Below are 11993 nucleotides of genomic sequence, written 5' to 3' on the forward strand. Positions count from 1 at the left end.
CCCAGGAGTGAGTGTGAAATAGACTCGTTTTACGATGAGGGTCCTTCTTCCACCCTCCGCCCCCCCCCGCAGACAGCGTCTTGCTAGGTTATTTGAGAATGTAACTCATCCCCCGCGCTGAGAAACTGGCGGGTGATCAGGGCAGCCGGGGAGGTGGAGGGGCACAGCACGGGAGGAAGGAACTGGGGACCTTGGGAAGACAGAAGTTCAGAACCCTTTAACCAGCGTATCCCTAATGTCTCGCTTTTCCTTATAAAGTAAAGGCCCTGATGCCATCGCTAAGGCACTCCTCTCTTGTGTGTGAGTGGTTCTTGGGAATTCTGATCCTGCCTCCAAGTTCTAAGAAGTGGAACTTTGAACTAAAATAGATCGAGGGATCCGGCTGTCTGGGCACACCAGGAGGGCGGTCTGATCGATACTGGACCCGAAGGTCACACGCGAGGGCTGTGAAGTCACCCCCATGGGAGAGAAGAGCTCCCAGGCAGAGTCCTGAGAGGACATTCCTGTCCCCTCCCCACCCCCACCCCCAGTTTCGGGGCAGCAGGTACAACTCAATAAAGTTCTCTTTGTTCCTCAGGTGGCCTGAGCTCAGGTAACCGGGAGCCCTTTCTCAATGGGCTCTTCTACAGCAGCTCAGGAGTGGTATCAGGAAGCCAACCTTGACCTTGGGGAACCTCTGAGAGTCTGGGACTCACCAGCAGAAAGGGCAGTGCATGAGGTTCCTGTGACTGCAGTAACAATTACCACAAACCGAGTGGCTTAAAATAACAGAAATGTATTCTTTACAGTTCTGGAGGCCAGAAGTCAAAAATCCAGGTGTGGGCAGGGCATGCTCCCTCCACAGGGGGTTAAGCCTGTCTTTATCTCTCTCACATCACTCCAATCCCTTCTTCCCAGGGCTTCCTTCCTTGTCTCAAATCTCCCTCAGGGTTTATCAGATAAGAAATTGGATGTAGAGCCTACCCTAAATCTAAGATCATCTCATCTAGATATCCTTAATTTAACTACATTTGCAAATGTAGTTAAATGCAAAGATCCTTTTCTCAAATAAGGTCATGTCCACAGATTCCAGGGCTTGGATGTATGGCTTTGCGTGCCACCACCCTACCCATACAGGCAGGGTCCTCCCACTGTGGGGCTGGCCCACGCCCTAACTGCCTTCCCAGAGGCCCCACGCCTTGCTGACCTGGAGCCCTGGGTGCCCCTGGAAACTTGGGCAGGAGCTGGCAGCACGAGTACCTTGATAAAGCTCTTACTGCCTTGGGAAGAAGATGGGGTGACCACCTTTGCCCTTCTTTGGATGTTACAGGGCCCATTCCTGTTGGTTTGGACTTTCCCCACCCCTTTTAAGCTGTGTTGGCTTGGGTTGTCCTTCCCTCTTTAAGAGGGGAAGGACAGGAATGAATGTGTCCTCTTTTTTTTGAGTTGGAGTCTCACTCTGTCACCCAGACTGGAGTGCAGTGGCCGCTCCCAGCCACGGCAGCCTCGGCCTGCTGGGCTCCGGCAATCCTTCCGCTTCAGCCTTCCAAGTAGCTGGAATTACAGGTGTGCGCTACCGTGCCCGGCTAATTTTTTATTTATTGTAGAGGTGAGGTCTCACCAAGTTGCCCGGGCGGATCTCGAACCCGCGGCTCAGACAATCCACTCACCTCAGTCTCCCAAAGCGCGGGATTACAGGCTGAGCCACCGAGCCCGACGAATGTGTCCTTTTAAAGAGACTTAAACATGGGCGCCCTCCAAGCCTGGGAGCGGTACTTGCTGCTGATTTAGATTCACAATTAGGAGTGATAATAAAGTTAATTGTTATCCAGGCAGTGGAGTCTGCACAGCTTTGCAAGTGAAACCACCATTATGCCCCTGATTCTCAAGGTGTGGGGGGTGCCAGCCCTAAGGGGTGTCTGTGACCCTGAGGGCAGGGGCAGCCCCTGAGGGAGGCAGGAGGTGGTTGGCAGGGAGGGCAGGGCTGACTTCTCTCCTTTATAGCCAAGAGGCACCCAAGGTTTAGGCAGCTGTGACTTGCCCAGGGAGGCCCTGGGTGGGGCTCACCCCAGGTCTGCCTGCTGCCAGTAGGTGCAAAGGGCATCTTAGCAGGGCCACCGATGGGGAGAGTGAACCGGCAGGTGGAGGGTGGCTTCCCTGCCATCAGATCCAAGTGCAGTTCCCCTGCAGAGACTTCCCTGCATGGGGAGCCCCATGGAGCCTGGGAAAAGGAGGCATAAGATGGTGCAAGGGAGGCCCGGAAGAGCAAGAGGCCCTGCCCTGCTGCCTGCTGGGAGGAGGCCCAGAGGTGCTGCTGAACCTACCCAAGGGGCTGGCTTGGAAGTTAGGGTCCGAGTTTGTGTCGGGCTCATCATCCTGACACATCCGTGTGGACACTTGGTCAGGTTGTTAGGTTACAATCTCAGTGGGGTTTCCATTGTTGGGTCAGATCCAGCGGGGGTGGGGGTGGTCTGTGGTTCAGTGCCCTGCAAAAGATGCAAAGAATTGCACAGAAATTAGATTGGAGGCCGGGCTCGGTGGCTCAGCCTGTAATCTTGCACTTTGGGAGGCCAAGGTGGGTGAATTGCCTGAGCCTGAGGGTTCGAGACCCGCCTGAGCAACTTGGCGAGACCTCATCACTACAATAAATCAAAAAAATTAGCCAGGTATGGTAGTGCATACCTGTAGTTCCAGCTACTTGGAAGGCTGAGGCAGAAGGATTCCCGGAGACCAGCAGGTTGAAGCTGTGGTGGTTCAGCCTGAGTATGCCACTGCCCTCCAGCCTGGGTGACAGAGTGAGACTCCAAAAAAAAAAAGAAAAGAAATTAGATGGGAAAATGTAGTTTATTTAGAAATTAGGAGAGATTCACCTCCCCAAGGTAAGGGAAAGGGCTAAAGCTAGGAAAACACAAAGAGCCACGTGACCAAACCAGAATTGAGTAAAGCCATGACAAATGAGGTTGAATGCTTTTAAACCTTCCCTTTGATGGCACAGGTTGCTAAGGTGATTGGTGGTGGTCTGTTTCATGTGATCACAAAGGGGACATTTAAGCACAAGAACTGATGTTATGATGATGGACAGCAGGCAGACGGGTAGGTTAGTCACATGATTGCTGCCATGTTGATGGGGTCTGGCATTCAGGTCATGAGGGACTGATCAGGTTAGCTTGTCTTTTATTCAAATACTCGAAATAGAAAAGCTGATTATTTTTATTTATTTTCTTGAGTTGGAGCGTCACTCTGTCCCCCACGCTGGAGTGCAGTGGCATACTCAGACTGGGCACAGTGGCTCATGCCCAGCACTTTGGGAGGTCCAGTCAAGAGGATTGACTGAGCCCACAGTTTGAGAGCAGCCTGGACAGCTTGGCGAGACCTCATCTCTACAATACATCAAAATATTTGCCAGGAGTGGTGGTGCATGCCTGTGGTTCCAGCTACTTGGAAGGCTGAGGCAGAAGGATCGCCTGAGGCCATGAGCGTGCCACTGTACTGCAGCCTGGGTGACAGAGTTAAACTCTGACTTAAAAAAAAAAAAAGCTAATTAGTACTAAATAAGCCAGGGAGAGGTTGTAAGACAATTATCAATAGCTACCTCTGAGAAACCGGTTCTGTTCTTGACTAGTGGATTAGAGGGTAAATTATATTTTATTTTTATTTTAAGTTGGAGTCTCACTCTGTCGCCCAGACTGGAGTGCAGTGGCCACTCCCGGCCACCGCAGCCTCAACCTGCTGGGCTCCGGCGATCCTTCCGCCTCAGCCTTCCAAGTAGCCGGAATTACAGGCATGTGCTACCACGCCCGGCTGATTTTTTGATTTATTGTAGAGATGAGGTCCACTGCCCAGGCGGGTCTCGAACCCGCGGTCTCAGGCAATCCACTCACCTCAGCCTCCCAAAGGCGTGGGATTACAGGCTGAGCCACCGAGCCCGGCTGTAGAGGGTAAATTAAAGTGAGCTGCTAGAGAAACATGACAACCAGGCAGTGTCAGAATGGCTGCACTTGAGTTAAAATTATTTCATTAAGTCATTCCATGTTGGCTTTTCACCCTTTCATGCTCCCTGAGCTCTCCAAGCTTGTTTCCTGGCTGTAAAATGGGGGTAGGAAGCCGGTGAGAGTATTCTGAGACCCGGAGTCAGGGGATTGGCTTCTCTTCCTGTAAACCCAAGGTCTTACTCCATGGGGGCAGCGGGTGATGCTGCCCTCGGGGTCCTTACTATGCGGTCCCCACATCCCGTACCATTCCTGGCGCCCTGGCAGCTCTTGGTAACTGTAAGTTCCCCTCTTTTGTCATGGGGCCACACTCTTCCCCTCTAAAAGGCAGAAATTAACCCACTTCTGCCCGACCTGAGCTGAACTCGTCTCTTCTGCCCACCTGAGCTACCGGTTCCTCCGTCCTCCCAGAGAGAACAAAGACAAGGCCCAGCTTTGTCACTCCTGAAGGGGCTGGTGGAGGACTAGACCTCCCAGAGGTTTCCTTCTCCCTCCTTTCCCCTGAGATGGGGGATGGGGAAGGGAGCCCCAGAGGTGTTAAAGTGCCATTGAGATGGTAACCATGCGAGCCCCCAACTCTCCATATCAATGGCATTCCAGCGGGGTCTCTCCGTCCTCTCGCCCTTTGTCCCAGACCAATTAGGCCCTGACTTTAACTCTTCGGTTCCCAGGATCCAGCTGAATCCAGGTGGACCCAGGGACCTAGGAGAGAGCCCAGGGCTTCCCAGTCTGGGCTGAGAGGTTTGAGGACAAGTTCTCTCCTGCCCGCAAGCCCTGAATCCTCCCCCAAGGGCAGCTCCCCACCCTCCTCAGCCTCGCCTCGTGTTCCCAGCTGTTTTCCGACTTACCCCTGAACCTCAGGAAGAGACCGCTTGGTCTTCTAATCTTAGAGACAAAGAGCGGGAGGCACAGGGTGGGCCACCATGAAGGCCAGCCCTGCAGGGCTGACCACTGGGGTGGGGTGTCTGCACTCTGAGCTGGCAGGTCCCCGGAGTGTGGGCTTTCTTCACTTTGTTCGAGGGTAAAGATGGCAGCCACAGAGGGCTGGGTGTGCTCTAAGCGCCCTCTCCAGGCATGACCTCACTGGGCATGTGCGTCCCTCCACTGGGCTGTAACACTGGGGCTTAGAGCTGTCTGTGGAACTGGTGGGCCACTGAAGCACAGCCCACTGCAGCTGCCCAGCTGCCCCGGGTTCCCAGGATACAGGGCTCAATATTCAAACCCAGCATGGAACCAGGTAAACTGGGCTGAGTTGGTCACCTAAGGCCTGAGGCAAGAGGAGGCTTCGGGCTGCCAGGTGTGGGGGTGGGGTGGGAAGGTGGGCCTTCCAGAGACCCAGTCTTGCCTTTGCTGCCTGACACCTGACCAAACCTGTGTGGCCAGATTCCTGGCAGCCCCTGGAAGGCTGCAGAGGGAGCCCCTGACAGGCCAGCCTCTATTTGCCCATGTGCTGAGCCACCCCACCCCCACTCTGCAAAATCCCAGTCCTGGGGCAGGACAAGCTAGACAAACCTGGCCAGATTCCGAAGCCCACTAGTGGCCATCCTCAGCCTCTGTGTGGCCACCAGGCCCTCCCCTCATGCTGGAGGAGGCCTTCCCAGTGGGGAAGCCTGGGGTGAGGTACAGAGGAAGCCCTAACTTGAGTCTACATTCCAAGCCAGCTAATTGGCACTGGCCTCAATGTCTGTATTGGAGGGGGATGGTCTCAAGCTTTTTTAGGGTCACAAACACCTTAGCAAATCTGAATGAAAGTATAAAACTCTCTCTTTTTTTTTTAAGTTGGAGTCTCACTCTGTTGCCCAGGCTGGAGTGTAGTGACACGCTCATAACCACTGCAGCCTCATCCTGCTGGGCTCAGGGGATCCTCCCACCTCAGCCTTCCAAGTAGCTGGAACTACAGGCATGCACTACCATGGCTAATTTTTTATTTATTGTAGATACAAGGTCTCGCCAAGTTGCCCAGGCTAGTCTCGAACCTCTGAGCTCGGGCACAAAACTCTCTTTCAAAACAAAAAAAAAAATTCTCTCTTTTTTAATTTTGTGTTTTTGGATTTATTTTGAGTTAGAGTCTCACTCTGTCACCCAGACTGGAGTGCAGTGGCCGCTCCTGACCACCACAGCCTCGACCTGCTGGGCTCCGGCAATCCTTCCACCTCAGCCTTCCAAGTAGCTGGAACTACAGGCGCGCGCTACCACGCCCGGCTAATTTTGATTTATTGTAGAGATGAGGTCTCGCCAAGTTGCCCAGGCAGGTCTCGAAACTGCGGGCTCAGACAATCCACTCACCTCACCCTCCCAAAGGCGCGGGATTACAGGCTGAGCCACCGAGCCCAGCTCTCTATTTATTTTTATTTTTATTTTTTTTAAGAGATGGGGTCTCACTCTGTTACCCAGGCTGGAGTGCAGTGGCGGGATCATATCATAGCTCACTGCAACGTCAAACTTCTGGCCTCAAGTGATCCTCCCATCTCAGTCTCTTGAGTAGTTAGAACCACAGGTGGGCCTCACCATGCCTAGTTTTGTTTTTCTTTTTTTGTAGAGACAGGGTCTGGCCATGTTGCCTAGGCTCAAAATCCTGGCCTCAAGCAATCCTGACTCCTCAGCTTCCCAAGTGTTGGGATTATAGGTGCGCACCACCATGACTGACCCCCCAGAATATCAAAACCCATTCCCAGAAGTGATGCTCCCACTGTTGGGCTCAGATTCTGAATAATCCTTGAGGTTAGACTCCTTTATAAATAAAGTCCCACGAATAGGTGAGGGGACACTGAGCAGGGGTGCATCTAGCCACCAGCCCCGAGGCAGTGCTGTGAAGTGGTGCAGCCACCAGGTGTGTGTGGGACCCGCCAGACTGTCCCCACCAGCGTTGGTGGCCAGGTGGCATAGGGCAGCCAGGTCTTCCTCGGGAGGAGAGGGGCCGGTGAGAGGCTCTCCCAGGTGAAGTCTACTCTGAAAATCCAATGTGCCTCCCTGAAAAGAGTATGGATGGAAGGAATTTTCCTCAGCCACCCCCCCCACTTCAGTGAATAATGATCTTTGAGAATTCTTCACACCAGGGGAGAAGCTCGAGGGAGTTCATGAGCCCCCCAAAATGAGGGGCACATGTTTGTAGGTGTATATTCCATGCATCCTGTGAGGATTCTCAAGTGGGTCTTTGACACAAGGAGGTGAAGGATGGACCTTGATCTTCCATGATCTGTTCGGGTCATAGTGTTTGAGCTTCAGGTCAGTGTGACTCCCAGGCTGCTCCCACAGGAGAGTCATGGGCTCCAAGGGGCATTTTCAGGAAGGTGGGCTAGAAGGTAGGGCTCTTGAGTGGAGTCCCCTGGGCCTCAGCCCTATGCCCAACTCCTGGTATCTTGGCCTGATGGCCACTCACGAGGGAAGACAGCCTGTCCTGGGCTCCACCATACCTGGGTTCTGGACCCAGCTCCTACCCCTCCCATCCCCAGAACCCCTCCATGCCCGCCCTCCCCTATCTCCACAACAGATTCTTTATCTCCCCCCATCTCTGGAGACCTCAGCTCAGTTCCCTAGTTTCAGCAGTGGGGGTGGAGCAGGCACACCTGAGCTGAGATAGAAGTGGGGGGAGTTTTCTAGGCCATTGCCAGGGTGATGCCACCTGAGCTGGGCGCCAGGCACCTGTTGCCTGGGGAACCATGCGGGCGGGGCTCCCCCCCGGGAGCCACCAGGGCCACTGGGCTGAGACAGGGGACAGATCGGATTCCGGAGAGTCCTGGCAGGCGGGGCTGTGTGATACTGGGGGAGCTGGGCCACGTTTACATCATGAAACTGGGCAGGGGGTGAGCAAAGATGGGGGGGAGGGGCAGCTGCTGAAGGAGGAAGCTCTGGAGAAGGGCCCCAGGCCCACGCCTCTGTCCTGAGGCCCCGCTGCTTATTCTTGTTTGTCCTCAGTCTTCCCACGTCTTTGTCCCCGATTCCCACACGCGCAGATGGTCTTCCTCTCCTGTCCCCTCCCGGCCACGGTATCCCCCGTGGTCCCTGAGGCCCCCGTCCTACCACCTGCCCAAGCGCCCCAGGCCTCCCCCTCCCCTTGCTCTGGTTTCCCCAGTCGCCGCCTCCTGCTTCACTCTGCTCCTCCCCTGCCTGGGCCTTAAAACCCCGCCTGCAGCGAGGAGGCAGCAGAGTCCCCAGGTGGCATCTGCAGAGTGCACGGCTCAGTGGCAACCTGAGCCTGATGGTGGGTCTGGAGAGCCGGTGCAGACTCAGCTGTGACGTGCCTGTGGCGTGGTAGGGACAGCAGCAGCAGCAGGGCGTCGGATGGGTGACCCTCTAGATGACAAGCCACTCAGCTGAGTGGGACCCTGAGCCCGGTTTGAAGATCAGAGACATACCTGTGGGAGGCCCAGAGGGGAAGTGTCTTCCAAAAGACCCACAGATGTGAGGAGTGTCCCACCAGAAGACACCAACGAAACTCCCCCATCTGCTGAGCACCGAGACAACCACCCACCCTGTGACTCCCCACCCAGCACCTCTGGCACACCTGTGGAGTCAACCAAGCCGCCTGGGCTGAGAAGACCTCACCAAGGGGGCAGATGGCTTCGACTGGCTTGGAACTCCTGGGCATGACCCTGGCTGTGCTAGGTTGGCTGGGGACCCTGGTGTCCTGCGCCCTGCCCCTGTGGAAGGTGACCGCCTTCATCGGCAACAGCATCGTGGTGGCCCAGGTGGTGTGGGAGGGGCTGTGGATGTCCTGTGTGGTGCAGAGCACCGGTCAGATGCAGTGCAAGGTGTACGACTCGCTGCTGGCGCTGCCGCAGGACCTGCAGGCTGCCCGCGCCCTCTGTGTGGTTGCCCTCCTGCTGGCCCTGCTTGGCCTGCTGGTGGCCATCACGGGTGCCCAGTGCACCACATGTGTGGAGGATGAAGGAGCCAAGGCCCGCATCGTGCTCACCGCGGGGGTCATCCTCCTCCTCGCGGGTATCCTGGTGCTTATCCCTGTCTGCTGGACGGCGCACGCCATCATCCAGGACTTCTACAATCCCCTGGTGGCTGAGGCCCTCAAGCGGGAGCTGGGGGCCTCCCTGTACCTGGGCTGGGCAGCGGCTGCACTGCTCATGCTGGGTGGGGGGCTGCTCTGCTGCACATGCCCCGCGCCCCAGCTGGAGCGGCCCCGTGGACCCAGGCTCGGCTACTCCATCCCCTCCCGCTCAGGCGCCTCTGGGCTGGACAAGAGGGACTACGTGTGAGGCAGGGATTTCTGCTGGGAGTCCATCACCTTCAGTCTCCCCTGGAGACCAGACACCCTGCTTCACCCTTGCCTGCTGCTGCTACCACCCTCTGCCCAGGGAAATCCACTTTCCAGTAGCTCCATACAGACCCGGTTCCAGGGCTGGGTCAGCCAGCCTGGCTCAGCTAACCCTCCATATTCTCTTCCCTCTCACAACCTGCCCAGGCCAGAGACCATGGGTATCCTGGTCTGCCTCCCTCCCCCCCTTGTTCTGTTTTGCTGTCCAGGACTTAGGCTGGCTCTCTTCTTCTGAGCCCTCTCTGCCCCAGAACTCTGGGCCTCACCTGAAGGGCAGCAGCTCACCCGGTCCTGGAGTTGGCCCGCTGGGGAAGACGGGCCCAGCCTCCAACCCCTGCCCCCACCTGCAAATCTGGAATAAAGAGAGCATTTGTAACTTGGCTTCTTCTGATCTGTGTGCTGCCTCCAGGGCTGGGCAGGGACAGCCAGGTGGCCTCCCTTGGTGGCTGTCAGGCCAAGCTGCTCCAGGTCCCACCGGAGCACTCAGGCCATGGGGTCTGAGCCAAGGAAGGTACAGGGTACCAAGGATGGTGAACTACATATGTCTGCCTCCTCCCCTAGCCAGCTTGGGTACTGGGCAAAGACCTGTAAGAAAACATGCTTTATTGAGTAAAAACTGGAGTGCAGGTGGGCAGGGCGGGCAGAGGGGGAGGGTTGCAGGTGGGGACGGTCTGCAGCACAGCTGGGACCTAACTAGGCACAGGAAGACAGGCCAGAGGTCGGAGGTTGGAAGATGTGGAGGTGGACAGTTCTTTGGTGATTTCTTGCCTGCTCTTTCAGGGATGTGAGAGGCTCAGGGTTCCGGGAGGTTCCAGAGTCCAGACCAGTAAGGGGGTGGCTGTCCCTGCAGTCTAGGAAAGCCCAGCCCCCAGCAGCAACAGGAACTCTTGGGGACAATACATCTTGTCACAAAGACCAGCACAGCAGGCAGCCTTCACTAGTTCCTCGGTTCGGGTTGGCTCCCAAGACAGGGATGTTCAGGGTGGAGAAAGATCCAGAAACTCAAATCATCACTCTTTGGTTCCATCATCCAAGGTGAGAAATGCCAACAGCAGAGCCCAGGTGGATTCTGAGTCATTTTGTGGGTTCCTTATCAAATGGATTTTTAAGTACCTCTCCCCCAAAGAAGCAAAGACAAAAGGTAAAAACCTGCCCCCAAGCTGTCAGGCACCACTATCTCTTGATGGCTTCACGGATGGGGGCCCCCATTCTCTGACCCTTGTCAGACGTAATTCTTGGTGGGGTACTCGGAGGGCCCCTGGGGGGTGGCAGGGGCAGATGCTGCCGAGTATCGGGCCATGTACTGACTGGGGCCATGGGGCCCCCTTGAGGGGCAGGTGCAGCATAGCAGACCCCCACCCAGCAACAAAAGGCCCGAGGCCGCCCAGCCCAGGTATAGGGATGCCCCCAGCTCCCGCTTGAGGGCCTCAGCCACCAGGGGGTTGTAGAAGTCCTGGATGATGGTGTGCGCCGTCCAGCAGGAGGGGATTAGGGTCAGGACCCCCGAGATGACAAAGATGATCCCAGAGGTGAGCACCAGGCGGGCCTTGGAGTCCTTGTCCTCCACACAGGTGGTACACTTGGCCCCAGCAAGATAGACCAGCAGGCCAAGCAGGGCCATGAGGAGGGCTACCACACAGAGGGCGCGGGCAGCCTGCAGGTCCTGCGGCAGCGCCAGCAGCGAGTCGTACACCTTGCACTGCATCTGGCCGGTGCTCTGCACCACGCAGGACATCCACAACCCCTCCCACACCACCTGGGCCACCACGATGCTGCTGCCGATGAAGGCGGTCACCTTCCACATGGGCAGGGCACAGGACACCAGGGCATTCACCCAGCCCAGCAGGGTCAGGATGATCCCCAGGATCTGCAGACCGGCAGAGGCCATGGCGAGACCGAAGGAGCTGCACTGTGGGGACAGAAGACCGTGAGGTGAAGACCGGCAGCCCAGACCCTGCCACATGAAGTGGCCGCCACGCAGGACATCAGGAGCATGCACCCCGGAGGTGGTCATCCCATCCTGCAATTCAGGTGAGACTCGCTCCCTGAGCCTCATTTCTCATGAGCAACATGGTTGCTGCATATTCCAGCATTTACTTTCTCTGGTTATGTGGCAGAAACTGGCTCACGGCAGGGAACAGGCAAGCAGCCCTGTCCTGGCTGTTTGAGTGCAAGTGAAAGAGGACAGCAGAAGGTTGAGCAAATGCCAGTTCCGGGCCACAGCCACCCTTGAGAACATGTGTTCAAACTGACAAGTGGTAAACAAGAGGGATGAAAGGGCAGTGCAATTTCCAGGTGGTCTCCGTGGGGCACACAGATGGTGGCTTGGTTCCAGCCCCGAATTTCAGGCTCAAACCCTGTCAGCTTCAACATAGATTGGAGATCCACCACACATTGTCCAAACCCCTCATCCCAACTTGGTCTACATTCCAGGCTGGGGCCACTGGCCTGATCTTAACCCTGTGTCATGGCAGGGTGTGCAGTGGCTCATGCCTATAATCCCAGCACTTTGGGAGGCTGAGGATGGCTGGAGCCCACTGGCTCAAGACCAGGCTGGGTAACTTGGTGAGACCTTATCTCTACAATAAATAAAAAAGCTAGCTGTGCACGGTGGCACGTACCTGTAGTTCCAGCTACTTGGAAGACTGAGGTGGAAGGATCACATGAGTCCAGCAGGTCGAGGCTGCGGTGGCTGCGAGCGTGCCACTGCACTCCAGCCTGAGCAACAGAGTGAGACTCCAACTCAAAAAAAAAAA

At 56.1% G+C, this 11993-nt stretch overlaps 2 protein-coding genes across 3 annotated transcripts in view; one reads left to right on the forward strand and one right to left on the reverse strand.

Moving 5' to 3' along the window:
* Positions 1-8524: 8524 nt before the first annotated feature.
* CLDN9 (claudin 9) lies at positions 8525-9178 on the forward strand. Its single transcript, XM_008050631.1, has one exon. The coding sequence runs from the start codon at positions 8525-8527 to the stop codon at positions 9176-9178; it is 654 nt and encodes a 217-aa protein (XP_008048822.1).
* Positions 9179-10367: 1189 nt separating this feature from the next.
* The window catches only part of CLDN6 (claudin 6), a 3510-nt gene continuing 1884 nt past the window's right edge, over positions 10368-11993 (reverse strand). Inside the window, exon 2 of one of the 2 annotated variants that reach the window (XM_021708891.1) lies at positions 10368-11146. In XM_021708891.1, coding sequence (XP_021564566.1) covers positions 10460-11125 — 666 coding nt within the window. In that variant the 5' untranslated portion in view covers positions 11126-11146 and the 3' untranslated portion in view covers positions 10368-10459. The remainder of the gene's footprint in view (positions 11147-11993) is intronic. The other variant, XM_008050630.2, reaches the window with a different exon arrangement.

This window comes from Carlito syrichta, unplaced genomic scaffold, assembly GCF_000164805.1.
Source record: "Carlito syrichta isolate Samal-C Ts95f unplaced genomic scaffold, Tarsius_syrichta-2.0.1 Scaffold153564, whole genome shotgun sequence".
Classification (NCBI taxonomy): domain Eukaryota; kingdom Metazoa; phylum Chordata; class Mammalia; order Primates; family Tarsiidae; genus Carlito; species Carlito syrichta.